This window comes from Pygocentrus nattereri, chromosome 11 (assembly GCF_015220715.1).
Source record: "Pygocentrus nattereri isolate fPygNat1 chromosome 11, fPygNat1.pri, whole genome shotgun sequence".
Taxonomy (NCBI): Eukaryota; Metazoa; Chordata; class Actinopteri; order Characiformes; family Serrasalmidae; genus Pygocentrus; species Pygocentrus nattereri.
The window spans coordinates 27,061,480-27,088,206 of NC_051221.1; the positions used below are offsets into that span (position 1 = coordinate 27,061,480).

The 26,727-nt window shown below is 38.2% G+C and overlaps 2 protein-coding genes across 2 annotated transcripts in view; both read left to right on the forward strand.

Moving 5' to 3' along the window:
* Positions 1-13,124, forward strand: part of lamb4 (laminin, beta 4) — a 28,311-nt gene extending 15,187 nt beyond the window's left edge. Inside the window, exons 18-36 of the mRNA XM_017713647.2 lie at positions 519-628; positions 817-937; positions 1,059-1,236; positions 1,790-1,933; positions 2,737-2,968; positions 3,853-4,010; positions 5,269-5,493; positions 6,454-6,665; positions 7,494-7,590; positions 8,095-8,458; positions 9,016-9,176; positions 9,265-9,464; positions 10,318-10,503; positions 10,714-10,858; positions 11,139-11,346; positions 11,457-11,592; positions 11,688-11,858; positions 12,188-12,341; positions 12,595-13,124. Of these exons, the coding sequence (XP_017569136.1) occupies positions 519-628; positions 817-937; positions 1,059-1,236; positions 1,790-1,933; positions 2,737-2,968; positions 3,853-4,010; positions 5,269-5,493; positions 6,454-6,665; positions 7,494-7,590; positions 8,095-8,458; positions 9,016-9,176; positions 9,265-9,464; positions 10,318-10,503; positions 10,714-10,858; positions 11,139-11,346; positions 11,457-11,592; positions 11,688-11,858; positions 12,188-12,341; positions 12,595-12,734 (3,342 nt within the window). The 3' untranslated portion in view covers positions 12,735-13,124. The remainder of the gene's footprint in view (positions 1-518; positions 629-816; positions 938-1,058; positions 1,237-1,789; positions 1,934-2,736; positions 2,969-3,852; positions 4,011-5,268; positions 5,494-6,453; positions 6,666-7,493; positions 7,591-8,094; positions 8,459-9,015; positions 9,177-9,264; positions 9,465-10,317; positions 10,504-10,713; positions 10,859-11,138; positions 11,347-11,456; positions 11,593-11,687; positions 11,859-12,187; positions 12,342-12,594) is intronic.
* Positions 13,125-15,166: 2,042 nt separating this feature from the next.
* Positions 15,167-26,727, forward strand: part of lamb1a (laminin, beta 1a) — a 28,587-nt gene continuing 17,026 nt past the window's right edge. Inside the window, exons 1-13 of the mRNA XM_017713648.2 lie at positions 15,167-15,312; positions 16,496-16,668; positions 17,665-17,800; positions 19,658-19,731; positions 20,820-21,008; positions 21,138-21,201; positions 21,425-21,627; positions 24,191-24,311; positions 24,567-24,755; positions 25,629-25,805; positions 25,944-26,056; positions 26,378-26,457; positions 26,572-26,707. Of these exons, the coding sequence (XP_017569137.1) occupies positions 15,285-15,312; positions 16,496-16,668; positions 17,665-17,800; positions 19,658-19,731; positions 20,820-21,008; positions 21,138-21,201; positions 21,425-21,627; positions 24,191-24,311; positions 24,567-24,755; positions 25,629-25,805; positions 25,944-26,056; positions 26,378-26,457; positions 26,572-26,707 (1,683 nt within the window). The 5' untranslated portion in view covers positions 15,167-15,284. The remainder of the gene's footprint in view (positions 15,313-16,495; positions 16,669-17,664; positions 17,801-19,657; positions 19,732-20,819; positions 21,009-21,137; positions 21,202-21,424; positions 21,628-24,190; positions 24,312-24,566; positions 24,756-25,628; positions 25,806-25,943; positions 26,057-26,377; positions 26,458-26,571; positions 26,708-26,727) is intronic.

The window sequence follows — 26,727 nt, forward strand, 5'->3', positions numbered from 1 at the left end:
CTTACAATGTAGTTGTTACATTGTTTTCCCAGATTTACCCTTTAGTCAATTTTACAATGTAATTGTTAGTTGCATTACCAGATTTACCTTGTAACAATTTTTACATTGTAATTGTTACAGTGATGTTACCAGATTCACGCTTCAATAGTTCTTGCAACGTAATTGTCAAAGTTACAATTACCAGATTCTCTGTGTAACAGTTATTACAATGTAATTGTCACAATGACTATATCAATTACGAGTTTAATCCTTAGCTAACTTTACTATTTGAACTACTGATTAGTGATTCTCAAGAAGAAAGTCTACTTCTACATGATAAAGTCTACTTTTAGATGATTAAGAAAGACAGCAACAATATAGTGAGAAGCATTTTATAATCATGTTTCATAGTGGTTCATGTGAGTTTTTTCTAGTTAGTGTTACAAAAAAAAACAGTGTATATTTGTGCAGCAAATACAGTTAATGAATGTGTTTCTCTATTATAATAATTAGAATCTGACTTTTGTCTACATGTGTAGTTCACAGATGACTGGACAGCTACTGTAAAAATTGTACCTATAGGATCTTATGATGAAAATTGTCCAAACAATCCTTCAGAGAAAACTATGGTACTTCCCAGCACTCGCAGGTGAGAAGTAATTTTTGTGACGGAGTCTTCACACAACTCAAAAGTGTAATGATTGAAACATTTGACAATTTTTTGGTACCCGTTTGATCAGAACTCTTCCTTCTTGCACCTCTACTATATTTCTTTCAGTAGCTCACCGTCGCATCTGAGCTCTTATAAATAATTTGTTAATATTCTGCTCCATGTAGGGCAGCCACTTTGGATCCTCCAGTATGCCTCAGCTCTGGCGTGCGGTACTATGTGGACATAACTTTTGAGAAACGGTCCAATCCCGACCCTTACTGCGGGTCCCGAATTCTAATTGATTCTGTAAGCTTTTTAAACTTCCACCACCAGTGACCATTCTTTAAATAAATTATGAGAAACAGACAGTTCATTTTAATGTGCTAGTGAACATTAAGAACTCACCTAAAAAATGATCCTGTTTCAGATGGGACTTATTCCAAAGGTGGAGTCTCTTCCAAATTTCTGCACTGAGGAAGCCCTGGCTCAGTACCAGCAGTATCAATGTGTGGAGCTTATTTCACGGGCAGGAGAGCACACCCTTCCCGAAGTGTGTGAAAAACTGGTTGCCAGCATGTCTGCCTATATCCATAATGGCGCAATTCGTGAGTATCCTTCATTCTCTGTGATAGCTTCTATACCACTGCCCAAGCAGAACAAGACAGAGTTCACATAATTATATACATTTTGAATAACACATGAATTAATAATAGTATCCCAACATTACATCCAAGAATATAATAGGAATAGCCTATAGGCTGCAGTTAAATAGTAAAGTTGCACTATTTCCTAAAAAAAGGCACAGACTTTAATGAAAAATGTACTTATATAAATAAATATGTGCATACATATTTACTGAAGACAATAAAAGAAAACTGCATGATTGAGTAGGTCAATAAGAATTGCTAAGGCCAAAGTATAGCACAATTTGCTGATTTCTCTGACTCAAAGACTAAACCTAATAACAGATTATTTGAGTCACTTGTGTTTAAGCAGGAAAATCACTAAACTGTGCATTAATAGTGCCCTCTAGGACCAGAGTTGGCCAAAGCTGTGCTAAATGTTTCCATATTAAGGGACTATTAGGGAAATTACATTGCGACTGTCCTGGAAGTAACTCTTTAGAGGTGGTATGATGACCTGTGTCTTTTCCTCCAGCTTGCAAATGTAACCGTGATGGGTCATTTAGCTCATCCTGCAGTAAATTTGGAGGACAGTGTGACTGCAAACCCAATGTGATTGGCCGTTGCTGTGACACCTGCGCCCCCTTGACGTATGGCTTTGGGCCAAATGGCTGCTCACGTAAGTATTACACATTGAAGTCATTAAAACATTGTGAACTGTTAGCTGAACAAAAGACAAGTTCAAATGTGAAACTGACTGAAAGTTTCTACTGAGGAATTTTAGTTATAAGAAAACTTTCATTTTAATCTTAATTAAAGGGCCCATGTCCTAGATATTTCTTTTATTTAATTTTTATTATCTTTGTCCACTTATAACATTGCTGTGGTTTTAGGTTGCAAAAATGTCATAATATTTACATGACCATTTTCAGTCCCCTCTTTATGCTTTTGAATTAAACAGGTTGTTACTAGTACTATGCTTTTGAGACTGACTTGAGATTAAGATAAACTCAGTTCAGTTGGCTGCCCTGTGTTGTGCCAGTGTTCAAAAAGATCTCAGATCTGAAACACTCAATAGAAATTTATCGTGAATTGGGTGTGAATGGGTGGCGCAAAGCAGCTATAGGCTGAACAGGTGGAGAAATGTAATGAATTGGTTCTTGTGACATCACAAAAACAGTGAGTTCAAAATATGCTGTTTTTAATGCTAAGTTTCCATAAATGGAACATATGAATTGGGTAGTGAATGATTTGTTTTTAAATTTTGACAATGTTTACAAATTAGAACTCAATTATGTAAAAAAAAAGCAAGAGATTTGGTTATTTTAAAGATTTGGTTACTTCAAAGCTGTTTAATTTTGAAGCTTTGTAAAGCAACCTTTGTAAAGGTGCCACATAACTAAAATGTACTTATTATTGTTGTTGTTGTTGTTGCTGTATATCTCATAAATGGACTCTTTAACCTCTCTCATCTGTCCCCAGCATGTAACTGTGAGCCTTCTGGCTCCAAAGCAGAGGTGTGTGACTACAGAACTGGACAGTGCCCATGTCATAATAAAGTCACAGGCCGACGCTGTGACCAGTGCCTGCCTGGAAATTATGGTTTTCCTAACTGCAGACGTTGCCAGTGCAATGGCCTAGCTGAACTCTGTGACCCTATTACTGGAGTTTGTCTGAATTGCAAGGAGCATTCAACTGGTCCCCATTGTGAAAGGTATTAGTGAGATGTGGTAAAAAAGGGTAATTCCAACAATTCAACAATTCTACACAATTTAATTATTCAGATTTGTACCATTCAGATCGTTTTAAGTAATTCAGAGTGTGTTAATGTGAAATGGTTCAATGTAGAGAAACTTACCAATTCAGATTTTTTTACAGTGGTGGTGATAGGAACACAAATATAGCCATTTTAGTTACTATTCTAAATGACCAACTGAACCTACAAATATTATAAGCTTTTAAATGTAATGTTGACAGTGGTAAAATAGTGGTTAACCCCTTAAATGGCTAGGGCCTGGCAGAAGGCCCAAGGTTTTATTACACACTTCTATATTCTAAGAATAGCTCAACCAGTTTGCATTGATGTCCCTGTAGTTATGGAACAATACGTTTTGCATGTAATAGGGGTCAAAGAGAGAAAAAAGAGCTTTCTTTGGGGACTGTTTTGCCTTAGAAACCCCTACGTGTACCTTTTGCCCTGCATTAATTAAAAAAATACATTTAGGCCAAAACTTTACTTCAAAGCCTTTATAAAACAATGTCTTCAGGCAGCATAACCATTTTGTGTAATTCATTTATGTGGTGTGACATCTAGTTTCTATCACCACTACTGTAAACAGCTCTTAATCTGTAGGTTTTTCTACAGTGTCACATTTTGCATAAAAAACACAGAATCATTTTGTTTACATCGGTGATATTTTCCTTTAATTTAAGTAAGCATATATTACTGTGCTTCCTCTTGCTTCTTTCAAATGACTCATATGTCATTTTAATCAGATTTAATAATAAAACAAACATGCCAGTAGCCCCATAGCAGTTATCTAAAGCTTATGCTTGAAGTGCTCTCTGAGGTTATTTGTGTTCTCTCTTGTACTGTAGGTGTGTGGAGGGTTACTTTGGTGACCCTGTCTCCAGGGACACTTGCATGCCATGCCAGTGTCCAGATGTGAAGGGCAGTGGACGTTTCTTTGCTCGCACTTGTAACAAGGACCCAAATTCTTTAGTCCCAAGCTGTGAATGTGAGACTGGACATCAAGGTCTGAATTTTCCCTTGTTCACTTCTAACTGCTTTAACAAAGCTATACACACTGTCTCATTGGCTTTAGCTCCTTGACAGATGACAAGTTATGGAAGTTACATTAAATGCTTCTTACAAACCAAAAAGTTGTAACAGTAAGTAAAATGCAAGTAAAAACAGAAGACAAAGTTATTTGCAAACTTTGTAAAAGTGCAAACTTAACTGAGAACAGAGCACTAATTAAAAATGTGATGCCTGGAACACATGCCAAAAAAGTTGGGACAAAGACGATGTAATAAATTTGTGGAATGATCAAAAACACCTGTTTTGGAGCTTTCAACAGGTAAACAGGTGTGTAGGTAGAAAGTGATGGTATCTTGATTGACTATGAAAAGAATAACCTCAAGGCTCAAGGCACAGTCACCACTTTGCAAAGAAACGCTTGACTAAACAGTCCAACGATTTATGAACAGCATTTCTCAATGTACGATTGTAAAGGGCAAAGCCAAAAACCAATACTGAATGCCTGTGACCCTTGATCCCTTAGCCTGCACTGCATTAAAAACCAAAATACTTTTGAAACGACTATAACTGCATAGGCTCAGGAATACTTATGAAAACACAGTACATGCAGTTTGTCACTGCATTTACAAATGCATTTTAAGACTCTACTGTGCAATGTGGAAGCCATATCATTCTAAAATGCGGCCGACTTCTCTGGGCTACAGCTCTTCATGATATCAGGTGTGTTGGTGCCCATGGCCAGTGTTATCTTGATAGTGTCTTTTTCAGGGAATTTCCTGCTTGTTTCATCAAGTCAGTGCCAAGCCACATTCTGCATGTGCGAGAGGGCAGGTGCTAGACAGGCCTTTCTGCACTCCAGTCCTGTCTCCCATTGAAAACAAAATGCAAAAAAAGAGACCCCAGACTGTAGAGCAGCTGGAGTGTTACATCAAGCAAGAAAGGGAAAAAATCTCCTTTCACAACTGTTGGTTTCCTCAGTTCATACAGGTCAAAAAGGATTGCAAATCACTGTTTTATATTTTTATGGTTCCATGTCTACCACTGTCTCAACCTGTTTTGGAATTGGGTTTGAATTGGGTTTGTAAAAATCATAAATCAATATCTAAAGTATCATAAAAATAATAGTCATAATGTCAAGTCTGGACATTTGTGATAAATGTTTTGTAGTGAATTCAAATGCAGTAAACATATAACGCTTGTGGTGTTAAATCAGTATAGATAGAAATAAAGCATTTCCACTTCTCCTTTCACAGGCTTACGCTGTGATGTATGTGTTCCTGGTTACTATGGTAACCTGTTGTTGCCGGGTGCAAGGTGCAAGGAGTGTCCATGCAACAATAACATTGACCCTCGTGATGGCAAGGCCTGTGATGCCGTGACTGGCGAGTGTCTCCGCTGCTTACACAATACTCATGGGCCTAACTGTCAGACCTGCAGACCTGGTTACTATGGCAACGCACTGCTCCGGGACTGCCGAGGTACAGAGCGTGGACAGAATGTAGAGTAGACCTGTTCAGTTCATGACTACTGCTCACATTAGGGTTTAACCACTAAAACTACAGGCTTAGTATTCCCTTATATATCTTAAGACTTTTAGGTCAATAATGGCTATAAATTATTTAGTAACCACTCTGAAACAGAGGGCCCACACACAGTGGACAGTGATAATACATCTTGATAAAATTCAATATTAATTATTTCTACCACACTGAAACTAGGAGAGTAGTAGTAGTAGGAGAGTGTACAGAATGTAAATTCCTTAACTAAAGGTACTGAAGGTGTACCCTTGAGGATATCACTCCAGTCACAGTTTAGTACCTTTTTCTGAGAGTGGTTATTATTACATTGTGATAGTGTAGGGAAACAGTAAATTACATAGCAAATTTCAAGGCTTAACAGCTATACTTCTTTATGGAAGTAAAATACATTTAGCCTCTCACTGCAGGCCCTCTGATGGCAATTTCACCAGCAGAATGGTAAATAACTCTTGAATTATAAATTTAATTAATAAAATAAAATATTTTCTTCTTTGTCTGTTAAATGTGTTTCTGTGTTGAGCTGCTGGTGAGCAATTAGGGGTGAAAGAGGAGTGAGAACCCCCTGTTGTGAAAGCTTTCCACAAAGACGGACCACACAACTTCAGCTTTCTTCGTATCAACAAATCTTGTATAGCTGCCACAATAAAAAAGTTAAACACAGTAAAAACACTTTTATAAATATTGATGTACACATTGACACATATACGAAGAGAAAAAATAGAATTGTGATTTGGGTAACTATTATTTCTTATGCCCTTGAGGTTCAGGTTGCTACTCTTATAACTACACAATTTGTGTTACCAATCTAGTAGCTACTGACTGATTATTCTTAAAAAGAATGAATGAATAATAAGCTTAGTGTTGAAGGCTCCAGTCCTACATTAATTTGTATGCTTACAGAATGTGTGTGTGACCAACTGGGGACAGAGCTGACAAGATGTCCACTGGATGGGCCATGTTTCTGTGATGCGGTGACTGGGCAGTGCCCCTGCCGTGCTGGTGTGGTTGGAGTGCGGTGTGACCAGTGTGAGGATGGATACTGGGGCCTGCAATCTGGGTGTCAGCCATGTAACTGCAACCCACAACACGCCCTCAGCAACCTCTGTGACAAGGTGTCACCCTTCAGCTACTCAGCCTGAAACTGTGCTGTTCATGAAATATATAGACATAAAAGAAGGCTCTGAGACCACTAGCTTCTATTTTGCATTCTACTCTAATTTCATGCAAAATATTTCATTATAACTTGTATTATTAACATAACAATCTGAGCAAAAACTAGAATCCTTGAAATACATGAATTTCATTATTTGTTAGTGTTTGTCCCCCTTTTGATTTGATAACAGTGTGCACTCAAGCTGAGAGTTGCCTGCACATGAGGAAGGAATAAGACTAAAACAAACTGGTAACAGTTGGTAACAGTAGGGTCCTGTTCATGAGGCTACATAAGCTTGTCATGACAACTGACATAACCCTACATACACATTTAAAATGTTTATTCCAATAGGTGTCACTCATTATAAAGGTTAAATTTTTTGATCAAAGTTAGCTAAAGTAGCCTTTATGACAGATGGCACTTACTGGAATAAGCATTTAGAAACATATATGTAAAGTTATTTCAGTGGTCATGACAAGCTTATTAGGTGTCATGTAGCCTTATGAACAGTGCACTACAGTAAAGTGTTACCAAAAAAAATCTGACCATGTTGTACAAAGAATGTAACACGGTTGATATCACAACTTTACTTAAATTTGAATAGTAACCTGGAAATATGGCAAAATTGTGAATATTTCATCATTTTAGTTGTCATATTTCTTTTTATTTAAAACATTCTATTGTCAATCTTCAGGTTTCAATTTTAGATTTTCAATGTCTCTGACTTTTGGGCCCCACTGCATGTCTGTACATATAAATGTAATTTTCTTCCTTTCTCCACACCCAGATTACAGGCCAGTGTCCCTGTGAGCAAGGATATGGTGGGAAACAGTGTGGAGAATGTGCAGAGAATCACTTTGGAAACCCAGATATTCAATGCATATGTATGTAGCATAACATTACAGTCACTATGTCTTTGGCATTTACATTTGAAGTCTATGTGAACTGCTGTTATTCATACACTCTTAAAAATAAAGTTACAAAAAGGGCTCTTTCGAGTGATACCAGAGAAGAACCATTTTTTGTTTCCTAAAGAACCTTTAAGAGCATGTTATTTAAAGAACCCTTTCTGGAAATGAGATGTACGAGTGTAAAAAACCTTTTTAAAGTTAAAGGAATTTGAAATGTAAACCACAGGTTTACTGTACATAGAACTGTACATCCAAGCCAAGAACCACCAATGTACCTACAGTCTTATGCAAACGTTTGGGTGCACCTGGTCTAATAAAAAACTACAAGACATATGATAATTGACTAGGGGTCCTCAAACTTTTGCATATGACTGTATATTTTTAAGAGTGTATATGTCAGCATTCTTGCATTTTCTAAATCTTTGGAAAATCATATTACAAACAGCTTGTAAAACTGTCCCTTCTTCTGTCTTCTAGCCTGTGACTGTAACATGGAGGGTACAGTTCACCCAGGCTGTGACCCTTACACTGGTGAGTGTATGTGTCGGCCTGGTGTGAGCGGTATTTTCTGTGATGAGTGTGCTCCGGGGCATGACCCAGTCTTCCCCGCCTGCGAGCCCTGCCACACCTGTTTCCTGCTGTGGGAAAAAAAAGTAACTGACATCACACAGGCTACTACAGCGATGCTTTCTTTGATCCCTCGTCCTGGTACTGTCCCTGGCGACACACGGCTCCACAAACGCTTGCAGGAACTAAATGAGAAGCTGAAGAACCTGACTAGCATGCTAGGCCATGATCAGAATGAGCTGGACACTATAGAACAGCTTCTAAAACAAATCAGGTACAGAGGGAAAATTATTCAGATATTTAAACATTTCTAATAAGATATCCATTGTTCAGGTGAATTGTTCAGCCTGTTGAGTTGATATCAATGTTATTTTGGCACCTTATCTTTTATGTCTATATATGCAACCATGCAAAAGTTTGGAATCAGTGTTTTTAATGATGCAGATAAACGTATAAAATTATTCTAATATGGTAGTCCTGTGCAACTTTGCAGGCTTCTTATAATTAGCAGGACACTATGAAGCTTTTAAGAAAATGAAATTGTAGATGTGTCCAGAACGGCCAGCAGAGCAGTAGATGATTCTTAAATGACTGAAACGATTGTATAGCATTGAGAACTGAATCATAGTAGAGTTAATATCCATGGCAAGTTTCTAATATTTAAATCAATTTTATTCATAAAATGAACTAATACCACATTAATATCACAAATGATTCAAAACTTTTGAATAGTAAGACATAAAAGAAATATGAAGCAGGTAATCTTTTAAAAAGGTGACATTTGAAGTTTTTTTTAATTATTTTAATTATCTTTTCTCCCCTTTATCTCAGAAACACAACTGATACCATAGATCCAAACATAATTATAATTGACCCATCTCAAGTACTTAATACTGAAATTGATAACATTCGTTATGAGTTCAAGAGGCTGCTGGACAACCTGGAGAGAAAAATTAAAGAAGGCCCAAAACTAGATCTAAAAGCACTGAATGGTAGGTTTGCTCAAAGAAAATCACAAAAGTGAAGTACACATTCAAATTCTGTTGTTCTGTTAAGTAATGCACCCTGGCTGCGTTTCAGACACTTTAAAGAAGATCCGAAAGCTCCATGCTGACTTCATGAAAGATGAAGAGAAAGTGAAGGAGGCGAATGGCATCGTCGAAGCCTCCAGGCAAACTCGGCAGGACACTAAGCGTGAACTGGCCAAATGCCAGCAGAGGCCTTTGGATGTATTGGAGAAGAAAGTCAAAGCACTCAATGTAGCTCAACTCAATGAGGAGGTGAGGTAAAAGAACATTATTGGATTGTAGTCCTTTGCTTATTTAATAGTTACAAAATCACTAACTTTCATGTCCTTATTTTAATCCTTAGAGGTCGCAATTATCACTGGGGATAACAAAATCATGTTGTAATTTGACATTCACTGTTTCTCACTCATAGCTCACTGAAGGGCAGAAGTTCTTTTGAAAATGTGGACTCTAAACTTTCAGTTAATATCACATTTATGTTTGTGAGGAACAGAGGCAAGGAGATATTTACTGCAATTTAAATTAATTGAAGAACAATTCATTTACAGCCTTGTTTTGCACAAAGAAAGAGTACTATTCAAAATGTCGACATTTTATCATTTGTTAACACCGAAACAAAAAAAAGTCAGAAGTGCAGATCCAGATCTATTGATACAAAATGAGCATAAAATATAAATGTTATTCATAATGTATGTCATATAATTAATTTGTACCTTAAATAGTTTATAAATATATAGTGTATAAATATATTTAAATAGTACATATAAATAATTTAGCTTAATAATATGACTACAGACGTCTAATGATTAACTTTAGATTATTTACAAAATCAGAGATCAACTGAACCACAAGATGCTTCGTAAAAACTGCCATGACACAATCAACACACTTTTGATTGACTCTCTCTATCTCTCTCTCTCTCTCTCTATATATATATATATATATATATATATATATATATATATATATATATGTAAGGCACAATAACTGCTAATAAAGGAGTTGTGATATTAAGAGATGTTCATTAGGGTGTTAATTTTTTATAATTCCAGGATTCTTACATGTCTGTCATGTTTGTTAAACTTTCTTTTTCTTTCTGCTACAGATCTGTGGTGCTCCAGGTGATGTAGAGTGTGAGAAGGCGAAGTGTGGTGGTGCACTGTGTGGGAAGTGCGGTGGGCCGTCTTGTACAGGAAGTCTTCCTGTCAGTGAAAACACCTTAAGCACAGCAGAGAAAACTGAGAAAGGCCTCCTTGAACTGCTCAGTAATCTCACAGAGGCAGAGACAAAGGCATGGTCAACCACACCACACATACAGACTATATAATCATTTTCAACATTATCATATCTGTGTACATTTGAAATAGCTTTGTTACTTATTGCTTTTCTGATCTTGGCAAGTTTATTTGCTGTCTGACATAGTGAGAGAAAGATGCTTCTGAAGTTCCTTCTGTATAATTCCAAGTTACTGTATATGTGTTGTGCTGTTTTCTGTTCTTAGATCAAAGAAGTCAAAAATATAAATGAAGGCATCAAAGACAAAGCACAGGACATGATGAATAAAATCATCAACAGTAAGAATACGTTTGAGAAGGACAAGAATAATATTAAAAACCTTATCATTCGTGTCAGAGAATACTTGACAGGTAAGGATATGTTATGGGCCTTATTGTTTTTCTGATGGCCCTGTTCTGGTTTATTGGTATTCATACCTGCTTTAAAGACTTTGAAAGGTCTTTTTGTTCAGTATATTTATTATCTGCAATAATTCTTTTAATTTTGGTCATTGCAGACGTAAACTACACTGTTTCTTTCATATGGAGTTTCTGCACTTTATTCATAGACCTGATTTGAGATTAAGCATGATATAATTTACTGTATTGGTTGCCACTGTTTGAACACATTGCAAAACTACTCTTGCCACAGCGGACACAATGGAACCAGAAGACATTGACACGCTGGCCACTGCTGTGTTGGATATTCAGCTGCCTAGCTCGCCAGATGAGATCAAGAAGATGATCCTGGATATCCAGAACATCCTTTCCAATTTCACACATTTTAAAGAGGACCTGAGGCCCTTGCAGTACCAAGCTGGATTAGCTAAAGAGATGAAACAAAAGGCTGATGAAATTCTGTGAGTTGATCATCACACAGTGATGCAATGGCAATAACAATTAAGAGGTGTTAAAACTAACCAGCCAAATAAAATAAAAAATAAACCCTGAACCTTTTTTTTTAATTCAGGAATAGTACTAAGCAGATTGATATCAGTGAGATCAAGAAGAACTTGAATGATACTGCCCAGCTTCAAGGCAAGATCATGCAGGGCCTTAATGAAGCTGAAGACAACAAAGATGTTGCATCCAAAAAACTTAAGCAGGTAAAACCTTTATCCATGGAATTATCTATTTTTATGTGAAATGCATCAAATATTTGATACTGTTACTAAAATGTCATACCATCCGTTTACAACAGACGACAGCTAAACTAAACAATGTTGAAGATAATTTGAACTCCGCTCCAACCAAAAAGCTGCTGAATGATATTGAGGCTCTGAAGAATAAAACTGCAATGAATCAGGCTCAGGCTGCAGAGGCAAAAGCTGCCGCTGATGCAGCATTAGACAGCGCTGCAGACGCTAGTGAGGTCAGTCACACCACTACATATCTGTAACCTATACATTAATTTACAGCAGGGATGGGAAAGTCCTGGAGGGAAAGAATCCAGCCCATTTTAGTATTTTTTTCTGCTTTAGCACACCAGCTAAACCTGGTCATTAACTAATGAGTTGTATCAGGTGTGTTTGAGCAGGAAAATCAGCAAACTGCTGGAATCCAGCCCCCCAGGGCTTGAGTTCCCCACCCCTGATTTACACAATGGTGGCACATAGCTGTTAACTAGCTTGTAAGATGAGAATAAAAAAATCTTGTATTTTCTTGTAGTTCTGTTTTGATGTTATTACTGTACTTTTTCAGGGTCTTATGGAAGTAATAGAACAGTTTAAAAATCTGACTGAGAAAAACAGAACCCAAGGTGCTAATGAAGTAGCTAATGAGCGCCTGAACAACATAAAGACGGAAGCAGAAAACATGGCAAAAGATATTGAGGATAAACTCAATGAAATTGAAGGTATGGATGAGTGAATTATGATGTATTTTAACAGTAACATAGAAACTACACAACAGTTACATAGAAACTACACATTGCATGTCTTTTATGTTAAAGCTATTGCACACATAGCACTATAACAGGCTTGATTTGGGGCATTTGGCTGCTGGATTGAATTTTAGGTATATTTAATGAATGTGATTATATCTCAGTGTGTGCTTAAATGTGTTTTTGAAAAAAAAAAGTGAATGTTTCTTCTACCAAATGGTTTCAGTCTTAGAAAAGAGGATTCAGGATTCAGCCCAAAATAAAGAGCGGAAGATGAAAGAGTTGGAGGAACTCCGGTTGAAAGCAGAGGGCTTGAATGACTACATTGCTGAAAAAGTGGAGCATTATTTTCTGTGCACCACATAGGCATACAGTGATCTGTCTCACAATTGATACTGATGCTGTGTGCCTCTGCTTAAAGATCAGTCTACGTCAGAGACACCAGACAAAACTGCTGTTGCTGGACTTTCTGGAAATTGGGATGAATTGTGTGATCTTATCTTGATTTGCCAAAATTGTCAACAGGATCTCACCAAGCACCCAAGGTATATGTTTATGTTTGTATGACACCAAGATTATGTATTATGCTACTGTCCACAGTATACGATAGACTAAACTGAAATGTTACTGTAGATTCTTGTCAAACGATCATATTGAATATGTTCCAAATCTAGAATGTACAAAGGAATGTCCAGAAGAGGATTGAGAGTTCAAAAAAAGTGTTTTATGTTACAGTGTTAAAGGCTTCATCCCTGACTGAGTTTCTAGCGTTTTGCTTTTTTGCTCCCAGTCAGTCATGTCTCAACTGAGCCTTACTAATCAGATCAGTCTGATAATCTGCTCTATGTCTGAGCATTCAGTGGCTGCTTGTTCAGTCTTTTCTCAAGTTTCACTTCTGAAACACTACACATTAAAGTTCCTGCAACAAAAACAAGAAATTAAGATCTACCGTTCAATCACGTATGTGTACATTAAATTTTCTTCTTTTTTTCTGTCTCACAATATTATGGCTATCTGCCACTTGTCATCTTTTACAACACTGTGAATAAGGAAAAGCTTTGGTCTTTGTTATCTGTGCAGCTGTGCACTGTTATTTCCTGTAAACAATTGTAGCCAGCTAGGCTGGAGATGTAATAAGATTAAACCAACAGTCAGGATTGTATTGAGCGCCTGCTGCTTTTGGAATGCATTCAGTTGTCTCTGGCCAAAGCTGGAGGGCCTGACCATCACAGTCTTTTGTGCTTGGGGTGTTAACAAGCAGACAACGATCATTCCTGGTACTATTGATTTGCAAAAAACAAAGATGTCCTCATTCCAATTCATCACTTCTTATTGATCATTGGCCTTTTTTACATACCTTTCACTTACTTTAGATTAAACTTTTGTGAATCCTCTAATCATGAGAGAAAGCATTATTTGCAGCATGTATTCTTTAATTAGTCTTTTTTACCCAGCTCTATGAGAATGGAAGTAAGCTCATGTCTTGACAAAAATCTTTTGGAGTAAAGAATCTTTCAGTGAAGAAAACCCAGTGACACTGTGATCAATTCCAAACATAATTTATTCTGCCTGGTAAACCATTTCAGGAAGAACCTCAACACATTCTGTCGTTCTTAACCAAGTTAAAAGCATCTCAAAGCTTTTAAAGGTAAAAATGTATTTACCACCCACAGAATAGATGTCCTAGCACAAGAGCAGATGGCCATTCTAAAGCCTTTGGAAATTCATGACACTGCATGTTGACACTGCACTAAACAACACCGCCTTTTCATATGTGCTTTCTGTGGGCTGTAATGTTCACTCAGTACAAAGATTCACTGCACTGTTTTCTTTACATTTATGGTCCTATAGTGAAAAAAGGAATACATTTGCAGAGCATGTGATTTAATACATCATAACAGCAAGGCAGCTGTTTTTAAATGCCTTCATAGCAAGTTCTAAGATACGTTCCTGTGCAGTTACGCACTTGAAGAGGGCATTATCTCCAACTTGTGCTAGTAGATGGAATTTCAGCTTAGATTTAGTTATTTGATTTAGGAAGAAACACTTATTGCAAGCCCATCACAGAACCCAATGACTCAATGACCCCAACCTCAACATGATTCCATTTGGAGATTAGATTAAAAAAGAGTCAGCTCAGGAATTCACACGAGACATTTAGCAATGGCTAGCTATCATCTAGAACAATGGTGGACTCTGCACTGCAAACCAAAGAACTATCCTTACTTTGTCCATCTTGTTGTTATGACGGTCTGTATATATTTTGCTCTTTTCTGAATAACCACTATTTTGTAATGTGAAAGGGTCAGTAATAATTGCTGAACAGGTTATTCGGAGAGAGCTGAAGAACAACTGAAAAGCTCAGGTGAGAATAATCCATCGTCTGCTACAGTTACTGTGAAGCTGTTCCAGGTATAAAACACTGATTAAAGCGAAGGAAGCAGTGTGTTTGCTGTCCTTAGCCACTGCCGAGCTAGCTGCTACCTTACGCAGTAGTGAAGGTTTATTTCCAGTGTGTGTGGCAGTGGGGCTCCCCTCAGTCACACACTGCTCTTTGTTCACCCCTTCAAGGGGGGAGGGTAACTACAGTCATCACACAGTAGTTGTAATAACGTATGAACACACAAGTTGGAAGGGCACTTCGCGTTTTAGTGAGCTATATGGCGCCTTTTCTCTGCGTAGATTTAACGGCTGACTACCTTGGTCACAGTAAAAAGTACCTGGGGGAGGGCTGAGAGCATTGCGCATGCGCCGAAGAAGAGAGGCTGGGTCGGGGGGGGGAAAGCCAAAACTTTCGCACTACTTCAGTTCAGTTGGACCGCAGCCGAAGCAGGAGCGCAGAAAGCTGGAGGAGAAGCTGGACAGAGCGCGGCCACAGGCGGTAACACACCCAGTGTCACCGAGAAACACACAAAGATGATGTTGCAACTCGCTGCCCTTTTATGTAAGTTAATTCAGTTTTATTTGGACCAGTTACTTCAACCTCCCTTCTGTAAGTTTTCATACATTCAGTGAAGGGAACATGTTCAGTGCCGGCTGTTTGTAGCGGAACGTCCACCCAGATGGACCGTTAGCATGTAAAACTGAGGCGGATGAGCCGATGGGTCATGTGACCTTATATTGTCATGAATTACGATAACGAGTCATAAATGGTAAAAAGAGAAAATCATGTACAGATGTGTGCTGTTCCACGTAAATAAGTCATATTACATCAGTACAGTTATTGAAAATGTGAATTGAGAAACTGTCTAGTCGTGATATGTTTTATTTACGTACAAGCGATGTTTACATTAGCAACAAGTACATATAATGCATCGATTTAACGTCTTGTAGCTCATATTCAAAACCTAAAACATGGATAGTAATTTAATTGTGTCAGGTGGTTGCACACATAAAACATGTCGCATCAACACAATTGCTGTAATACATTTTATTCATTTGCAACTATTTGATACATTTGAATTATGTCATTTTTTCAGTGTGTATTTTCATATTGTGATAAAAGTAATTTGTACTCTGAAGGTCTTTAGAAAGTTTTTTCCTCATAAAACATCCAGTACAAATAAAAAATAAAAAGTTGTGGCCGTGACTTAGTAAGGTGTGGGAATAAGATTCTAATGCGTGGCCATGACTTATTAGGGTGTGGGAATGAGACAATTAAGCCTCGAACACAGCTTAATAAGAATTACTAAGAAACTGCCACGCATTAGAATCTTGTTCCCATGCATTACTATGGGGTGGTCGCACATTATTTTTATTTAAATGGGATGTCGCCAGCAGGGCTCTGTAGATCTTTGGTATTTAATAAAAGGAATCATAATAAAATATATTTCATTCACACAATTGCCTTAATACTTTTTTCCATTTTCACCGATACATTTGAATTGTGCAAATTATTTTTTTTCAGTGTATACTTTCATACTGTAATAAAAGATCTTTGTGCTCGGAAGGTCTTTTAAATATACCTTATATATCTTAGAGTTTTCCCCCCTATAAAACTGGTCCTTAATACTTTATATATAATAAAAGTAAGCATAATATTTTTTGCACATGGACTTGTTTTTAAAAAATTGTAGAGGAAAGATAATAATAATAGAGGACTAAATGATATGCTATTCTTCACACAGACCTGGTAGTTTTTTCTCTGGCTGATCTACCTGAGCGTGGAGATGTTTGTACAGAGGGCAGCTGTTACCCTGCTACAGGAGACCTGTTGATCGGTCGAGCCCACCAGCTCTCAGCCTCCTCCACCTGCGGCCTGCAAAAACCTGAGCCTTTCTGCATAGTCAGTCATTTGCAGGTAATCTAAAGATCTGACTGTGACTGTGACTTGATTTCCCCCAGTAAATTCTACACCCACTATTTACTCTTACTCAGTGCAGTGTTTTGCTGTGGCTCTGAAAGTCATGACTGAGACACGTGAGGCGTGTGCAGTTATTTTCTTTCCATACTCTGGGGCTTTCTTCATGCCGTTAAGCTTTCCACTTACACAAGCTGTTAAACATTAAGGAATACTAGAACACTATTTCCACATTAATTTTGAAGTGATGTTTTCTTTATATCTTCTTTAATTTGATCTTAATTTGTAGACAGTTGTCAGGAATTGAGATTATCAAAGATCTAATATAATGAAGGAGAGTCTGAAATGAAAATTCCCCCATGCAAACAATTAGAGTATTTGGCGTTGTTTTTTTCATTCACTGTTACTTCCAAAGGCCCTTAGGGCTTTCATCTTTTGTGTTTGTACTGGGAGGCATTATTTCTTGTGGGTGGTTTTGGAACATTCCCCATACTTGCATGAGAAACCCTGTTCTGTCTAGTCTACTTCCTGGCAGACACCACCCCTAAAAAAATCATCTTAGGTCTCTAAGAGGGCCTTCTTACGCTATTCCACAGCATATGGGCTCATTGTTGAGGTCCATAGAGAGATTACAAGTTTTGAGACTTAAGAGAGAAATCCTCAAAGAAGGATAATTCATGGTGAAAATGGTTAAATTGCTGCCTTCATCTTTGTAGGCTTATCAGTGCTGTGTTGGGGGCGTTGTGGTGGTGCAAGGAGGTTGCAAACGCATACTCATATATAGTGAGACCGCTGCTGTTTCCAAATCAGTGAGACTGTGAAGTTGGTCATTCTTCTCCAAATGTTAAAGCAAGAACAATTTACATAAGTGCGGCCACTTCATGCAAAAGCAATGAATAGTGGTTTGCAGTCATTTTGTGTATTCAGTTTGCTGAATGTAGGGTCCCTGGAAAGCTGCTGACATTTTCCTTTCTTTAAACTCCTACTCAAATGTAGGAAGAGAAGAAATGCTTTGTGTGCGATTCTAAGGACTCCTACGATGAAACAGTGCATGCAACCAGCCACAGAGTCGAAAATGTGGTGACAACATTTGCTCCTAACCGACTCAAGACTTGGTGGCAGTCAGAAAATGGTGAGTTAATAAGCACAGTTTCTAATAAGTTACTCTTCTCCTCCTCTCATTTTTCTAGGATGTCTGTTTCTTTGGAGCTACTTAGGAATGTGTTTTGGTGAACTTTTCCCATGAACAGTTTCAGGGTTGTGTCCTTTATGATGCCCAAATTAGTGTTCTGTAGAGTTTTTTTAATTCCAGGTGAGGAAGGACCATGGTCAATGAAGCCTGTAGTTCTCCTGGGAAAAAAAGAGCACAGTAAATGAGGGCCTCTAGGGAACACCTCTCTCCGCAAGCTGTTTAGCCCCCTGTAATCACACTATTGGTGGGAGTTTCAGCTTCAAAGGAGGCACCTAATAGCTGACCAGTTAAGATGATGACCTACCTTTTAACTGTGGAATGACAACTTTTTTCCCTTAAGAATAATCGCCCATGAGCCTTGGAAAGCAGTTGTGTACTGAGGCTTAGCCAGAATTTAAGTAAGTGATGGTGAAATCCAAGTGCTGGATTTTGTTGTTTCTACATAAATAAGATATATAATTATATATTATATCAACACAATTGTCTTTTGGTTTACTCACTTTTGGCAATAATGGTATTTATGTAGTATCTTTTATTCTGGCGGAAGTTACGCGCTTAAGCAAGTTTGTGACTTTTTTAGTGTTCAGAAATAAGTCCTAGTGCCATGCACATTTGGATGAAGTGAATTCAGTTTAAATGAACTGCACTGGGGTGTTGAAGTTCCAGTGTGCTGTGACATATTTTAATCAGCCCTACTTTATCACTGGGATGTGGGAGGGAGACAATAATCCCCTGGATTGGCTGTTTCATGGGAAAGGGGGGTTGTGAAATGAAGAGAAAAAGGAAGTAAGGGACATGACTGCAACCAGAGAGGCCTGTGAATGCAAGACCCAGTTGTTTCAGCAGAGGAAAGCAGGAGGTAGGAGTAGTGCGGAGAGGGGAAGCAGTTATTCATCAGAACATTGGCAGCCAGCTGGACACATGGGCCTGGGAATCAGAGGAAGCAGACATTCTGCTTAATTATATATTTAACTTCTTCTATCCCTTCGTAAACCCGCTGGCATGCTTCCAATAAAAACAGATGTTAGTGTGCAACTGTAAAGCTCTACTGTAACTGTACATCAAATTGTTCCAAAGTGTACAGATGCAGAAAAAAATGGTCTTTTAGCAACTATGTGTTGTGTTGTGTAGATACCACAACCAATGTTTTGCTTCCAAAACAATGGCCTTGTACACTCTCCAATCTTGTTGCAAGTTTTGCCTTCACTTGGTTTCAGATTTGACCTTCATTTGTGATTTAGTGCTGTAGAAGGCCCTCATGATGATTGAATTTACCTTATTCAAATGAAATGTGCACATCATCTCTAATAGAATATTACAGCAACAAAGTTTTGCCTTTTGGTGGACTTACTTTTGTCAATAATTATGTTGATGTGCAACATTAAATTAAGCACATTCAAAGTCCACTGAAATACAGTACTGTGCAAAAGTCAGGTACCACTCATTCATTTAATCTCCAATCAAAACGACTATTGTGTTGAGTATCGAGTTGTATTCTCACATGGGGAAAATGGACAGAAACATTACTGTGGTGAGTGTTTTGGTGGTCTGCCAGGTCTTGCATGGTTGGTAGGGGTCCCATTTTCTCTATATCTTCTAGTCATTTTTTAAACTCTAGATTTGCAATCTCTAGATTTTAAACTTTCCCTTTCCTTATCCAAGTGGATTGGATTATCTGATCTCCTCATAAATATGTCTTGAGAAATAAATGACATGCACATAATGGCTGTTTCAACTGGAAATGAAATAAAAGAAGATTGTTCTGAAGATTGTTCTAAACCTCCTCTACTTTGTCAGGCATGGAGAATGTAACCATCCAGCTGAACCTGGAGGCTGAGTTCCACTTCACCCATCTCATCATGACCTTCAAGGTAATTGTGGTGACAGATTGAGGGACAGGGTCGGGTGATGACAGGAATGTGTATGTGTGTGTTGGAGGTCCACATCAGCTTGACTTCAGACTGAGGTGTCGTTGGGGCTGAAACTGCAGGAAGGCAAGGGGGTGCTGGTGGGAGGAGGTGATTGTGGATCAGTGTGTGAAAGCAGTGGGGGGCTGGAAGAGCTCCAGCTGTGTGTGTGTGTGACTGAGGCTTATGGAATGTTGCTGATAAAGATCCCACTGCAGCTGTTAATTTAGCGGATGTGCTTTTGGAAGATATAATGTCATGTCCTTAGTCTGTAAGATCAAATAACGCACGTTAGAGTGCCTGTGAATGGTTTTAACACAAAAAGTAATTACACAGTGAATTTTTATTGTTTTAGCTCCTCATTGTAAAACATTAAATTTGAAATTGATCAGTGAATATGAGATTCAGTTCACATGATGAGCTGCACTAAATCAAATTTAGCAGGCCTGATTATGCTCTCTTCTTAATGAAAAATGCAACAAATTAGACTCCTTTAAGTGCCAGTGATATCAACAGTATGCTCAGAAAAGCTCAAATTTATCAAGATAATGATAAATATTGTCATATTCTCACAGCTGTATATCCCCCACATCTCAGCAAATTTAATTTGACAATTGAGTGCTCTGTTTTTCTTGGCTAGCTGTATTTGTTGCATTATTAGGTCTACACAATAAAAGGTCATGCTTTGATTGTAGATATGGCAGGTGTGTTGTGAGTCTGTTGCTGTTGTTTCTTAACTTTTATGTCAGTAAAGCACGTCAGCATGAGGCTGGAAATACAGAATAAATGAATCAGAAATGTTTGGGGCATTGTTCAAAAGCAAGAATGCAATCATAATTTAGCAATAGATGGACCATGGAGACCATGGAGAGACTTTAAGAGAGTTGAAGTATTAGGTGTAGTTATCAGATAGGTCTGTCATTTATGAGTACATGCCTTGCATTTTTTTGCCTCATTACCATCTTTCTGTATCATCAGGTTTCTGTGATTAATATGTATTCATGTTAATCTGTTCTTTCATCTCTACCTTCTGTCCTGTCATCTCTGCCTAGACATTCCGTCCAGCTGCCATGGTGATCGAACGCTCAAGTGACTTTGGGAAGACATGGCAGGTGTACCGGTACTTTGCCTATGACTGTGAGTCGTCCTTTCCTGCTGTCTCTCAGGGCCCCATGAAGAAGGTGGATGACGTCATCTGTGACTCTCGCTATTCTGACATTGAGCCGTCCACTGAGGGCGAGGTAAGCTTTACTGGTTAGATACTTAAAGTAAAATACAGTGTACTGTAAGACTTACACAGCTTTTTGGATTTTCTTCACAAAGTTCACAAGGCTGTTATTCACTGTTTAAGCAAATCGTTATTCTTCTAGGTCATCTTCCGTGTATTGGATCCAGCATTCAAAATCGATGACCCTTACAGCCCCAGGATCCAAAGTAAGGACAACACTGTAACACAAAAATTAAATAGTGATACTGAACCAGAGTATCACATAGCAATATTTTTATTTAGCAACTCACAATAGCCTTAATGATACCACTTTGTTTTTGCTGCAAGCTATGAGCTTGTTAATGCTTAGCAATGGCAAATTCAGAAATGTACTGCAAAGTTCAGTGTATGTTTCCTTTGTGTATTTACCAAAGCATCTTTCCTCTGTAGATATGCTGAAGATCACGAATCTGAGAGTGAAGTTCACTAAGCTCCACACACTAGGGGATAATCTGCTGGACTCACGTATTGAAATCAAGGAGAAGTACTACTATGCAATCTATGACATGGTGGTAAGAGGCAACTGCTTCTGCTATGGCCATGCTTCTGAGTGTGCCCCCATCGATGGAGCAGGCGATGTGGTGGATGGAATGGTGAGTTTAACTATACGTCATAAGGCCATCAGAAGTGGGAACTGTAGCATGGGCATTTTAGGTATGACTTTTGGTACTGGGTTAATTAATCCTTTAAACGCAAAGGTCTTATTTGTGAGCCCAAGCTTCAGCTATGCATTCTCACTACTACATATATTACATATTAATAGCATGATTTATAAGAGAATAATAAGCATAAACATTTTTTGCATAATTTAAACATTCAGAGTGATTTGATGTGAAGTGGTGCATTGTGGAGAAACGTTTTCTTCGCAGTGGTGATGATAGGATCCAGGAGTCAGAATGTCTACAACGCAAATGTGGCCATTTTATTTACAATCCAAAGTGACTAGTGAACTTCCTTATCTGTTTCAGGGTTTTGTATGATATTGGAAATGATAAAGTAGTGGTATATTTTGAAAGTAAGTTTTTTTTTAAGGATTCCTTTCTTTACAACTCTCTGCCATGAATGGATAGAAAAATAGATTTTAGGCCACAAAACACAAAGCTATCGTCAAGAAAGTTCATGCATCTGACCACGTATTTGTAACCAACGGATGTAAGGTAGCTTTTAGAGGTGTTAAACTCGCACATCTAGTGTTTCTACAGAATGGCACATTTCACATCAAACCACTCTGAATTATGTTTTGTACATCTTATCAATTTAATTATATAGCAGTTTTGAAGGATCCATTTTAAAGAGGTAAATTCCCAGGCTTATTATTCAGTAAGTACTCAGCAAACTAGATGAGTTATTTAGCGAGCCTGGCTAATTAAAATTGATGCATACATCTATGACTACTTTTAATGTATATGTCTTCATCCTATTTTGTTCTGTGAAAAGAACATTTTAGGTGTTCCATGAAACATTTGAAGTAGTACTGCCTCTAATATCTAACTGTGATCTTTGTACAGTGGTGCTTATAGGAAGGGAGGCAGGCTCGGATTATTTTGTCTAGGATTTTGTTAAATGAGCTCTGAGTGAAAAGTGCACTGAAATCAGTTTCTCATGGGAAGAAGGGGCTTGAATACGTTTACACTGCAGACCAGTGACCTACTAAGCTGTTTGGAGACTGTTTCTTATTAGGATGAAAGAAATGTGGACCATGCAGTGATTCTGGGACTGAATGGTGTTTTTCATTTCTTTAAGTCAGGCTCTGGTAAACACATGCAAGAGTTTCAGACTCTTCTGCATGCAGAGCTGATTGTGGTGTGTTGGTTGGAGTGTGTGTTTGTGTCTACCTGAAAGCTTGTATATGCAAGAGCAGGAGCATTCCAAAGAAGTTCCTGTTTAGTCTTCATTTTGTTCTATATACTTTCTCTCTGGCTGTGACCAAAATCTCTTCATTTCACAACCATAACACGACTGAACAGAAATCCATCTGGACTGCAGTGTAAGAAATTTCTCTGAATATTGTTCAAAAGTGCTGTAATGTTTCCAGATCTGCTCTAGTAATGATACAGTAGAGTGAGAGCTTACTCGAGTGTCTGTTACTGCTGCCAGCACTGGCGTTTGTTAATGCAGTCCAGATGCATCCAGTATAAACATTTTCTGCTGCCATCTGGATGGGGATTTTGTACTCGTTCTTAGCAGCTGTATCCTTTGCCTAACTTCCTGCTGCCTGAAGTGTCTGTCTTTTCAGTTAAAAGAATGTCTGTCCTTCAGAGAAAAGTTGACGAATCATAGTGTTGCTGACGAGTAAGAACTATGAAAACATGCAGAGAAGGAAGTCTTTTGAATTCTTGGTTTGTTTTTAATCAAACAGCATTCCATGGTGCCTCTTCTTTCCTTTATAAAAAAATAAATGAAGCCATGTGTTTGAACATGCCTGTTTTTTTTTTTTTTTTTTCATTTAATTCAGTACATCTGTATGTTCAAAAAGTTCTTGTTTATCTGCAAGACACATTGAGTTTTTGAGTTGTTTTCATGTCCTATTTTCTGGTTTCAGTGGAATATATTATCTTTGCTTCAGTTATGAAATGGTTGTGTACTGTGTACGTTACAAAATCCTGCTTACTACCTGTGAAGGTTTACATGGCCTTGCAGACTTTGAGGACTACTTGATAGCACTTCACCTGTAGGTCACACCTCACATTTAGTACCCAAAAGCCCTGATGTTTTTTTTTTTTTGTGATAACTGTGTGCATTTATAGTGAAATTACTTTGAGCTTTTGAAAGGCACTACATAAAGTATCAATGATGTAATGATAACGATGGTGATGTTTTAAAGGGGCCATATCATACATTTTTCTTGTATTTGATTAATTTTCTAACCTTACTCCTTAACATTAAACAAACTGTGTGTGTTACTGTACCTTTAAGACTTAGATGTGTAAATAACCTTTGTTCTGATTGGCTACCCTCATTTAAAAGGCAATCTGTGCTGAAACACTCTTCATCAGCGTGAATAAATGTCTCTATCTTGCTGTAGGCTGCTTGGTAGATTTTGAATATGTTGTTTTTTGTGACATCATCAGTTTCAATATATGGCTAGGGCATCAGGCAGCAGGTTGTACCAACATTTGGGCCCTTCAATAATCTTTATGGTTGCTTTTCCTGCAGGTTCATGGCCACTGTATGTGTAATCACAACACTGTAGGTCTAAACTGTGAGCGCTGTCAGGACTTCTATCATGACCTACCCTGGAGACCTGCAGAGGGACGCAACACCAATGCCTGTAAAAGTATGATGTTTATGGATGATTTTTCTCAAGCCCTTAAACTCTCATAGCAGCTTGCATTTGCTCTTAGACTTGCTACACTCCTTCTCATAACTACATATCTTACATAATATTTTCATAGTGGTTATAAATTAATGTATACTAATTACAGAATAATTGCAGTTCAGTTGTGACATTCAAATGATATTTGAATATTAATGAATTAATGAATGATTAAGTGGATGAACAAATAAATAAATGTCTAAATTCCCTCTTCAGAGTGCAGCTGTAATCAGCACAGTGACTCCTGCCACTTCGACATGGCCGTGTATCAGGCCTCGGGTAACGTCAGTGGAGGAGTCTGCGATGACTGTCTACATAATACAATGGGTCACAACTGTGAGCAGTGCAAGCCCTTCTTCTACCAGCATCACGAAAGGGACATCCGTGACCCAAACATCTGCGAGTGTATGTTTCCTCTGTCATCTCGTCTTGCCTCATCTCCTGTTTCTTCTCTTCCTTCAGTCATCTTTTCCTCCTTGTATCTTGTTTGGTCTAGTTTGAACGGCATGTCTGCCTGGGCCTTTGAACCTCTCACTCTCTTTGTGGTTGGGGCAGTGGGGGAAGGGACTGTGGTGGGAAACACCTGGCCTTTGAAGTGTTTCCAGTCACCACAGCACTGAACCCTAACTTGCCCACTATGGAGTAGTGTCTTAAGTTTCACACTTCCCTTTGTGTGACCACTGAGTTTTTAAATCCACTCTGTTCACCGCAAGACAAAAATGTGGGCCAGGATATCATTTTGTATCAGACCACCCATATGGTGGAATTGCTAGAGATAAATTATTCCAAAGTACAAACACATGACTGATGTTTCACACATTTAATTTAATTTAAAAGATATGTAGACATGTTCATAACATGTTTTTTTGCAGTTTTAGTTTGTTTCTTCATTAACCCTTAGAAGTTGTAAATATTGCTACAAATCGCAAAAGCATGATTTAATTTTGTATTATTTCTCACTTAAACTTGAAAGTTCAGACTCAAACCTGTAAATATGGAATGATAATTAAATGTTCTCTATGTGTAATTCTATATATAATGACGTACTTACATCTGAATTGTATGGCTAAATAAAAGTAATAGCTCTCAGCTTCTGAGGGTTAAATGTTATTGTTGACTTGATGATTGGAGCGTTGGAAATGGGACTTTAATTTTAATTGTACTTTTTAATTTAATTTTAAAGTTATGCAGTTGTTCAAATGGCAGACATTGGGAGCTCTCTTCAGTTTAACCTCTGCTTGTTTTGTGATTGATATTGATATTCATGTCTCTCTCCAGCCTGTAACTGTGATCCAGTTGGTTCTCTGAATGGAGGAATCTGTGATGCGCTGACAGATGTCTCTCTCGGAATGATCGCGGGTCAGTGCCGTTGTAAGCTCAATGTGGAGGGGGAGCGCTGTGACCAGTGCAGACAAGGCCATTATGGCCTCAGTGATGACCCGCTGGGATGTAAATGTAAGTTTGTTGACATCTTATTTAATTGAGTCAATAAGAACAAGATGAATTTCACTTTTCAATAAAGCTTTTGTGTCAGTAAATTTATCTGAAAAAACTTCTGAAAGACATTCCTTTTGTCCCTCTTGTTATACCCAGCATGTACCTGTAGCGTTCTGGGGACACTTCCTGGTGGAAGCCCTTGTGACACAACCTCAGGAAACTGTTTCTGTAAACGCTTGGTCACAGGGAGAAATTGTGACCAGTGCTTGGTAGGGTGTCATTGCTTGTTTTGACAATAAGACTGGGCATTTGTGTGTGTTAATCAGGCTGTGATAATTCTCTTTACAGCATGTGTTGTCTCTCTATGTAGGGAAATTATTTGTGATTTCATTCCATAAATTGCACTCACATTGTGTTTCCAAGTACTCTCTAGACAGGCCTTTGTTGTGTTTGTTTATGCATCCAGCTGGAAGGTTAGAAAGCAAAAATGTGGCTTCCCACTGTACATGTCAGTTTCATCTTGGGAGGTCTGTCATAAACAGCCTGCTAAGTGCCTCAGAGAGTGTTTTAACAAACTGTTCTCTTTACAGCCTCAGCACTGGGGGCTCAGCAATGACATGGACGGCTGCAGGCCATGTGACTGCGACATTGGAGGAGCTCTCAATAACAAGTACGACATTACCCTCACTCTGACTTGCACACATTAAGTGATTGGCTGTAAAATTTGGCAACTGGTTAAGTTTTCAGTACAATGGGATTTGATCTGTTTTTGTGTATTTTGCAGTTGTTCTCCAGAGACTGGCCAGTGTCAGTGTCGGGAACATATGTTTGGAAGGCAGTGTGACCAGGTGGAGTCTGGCTTTTACTTCATTGCTCTGGACCACTACGTTTATGAGGCAGAGAATGCTAAGTTTGGACCTGTAAGTCTCTTATGTCCCAT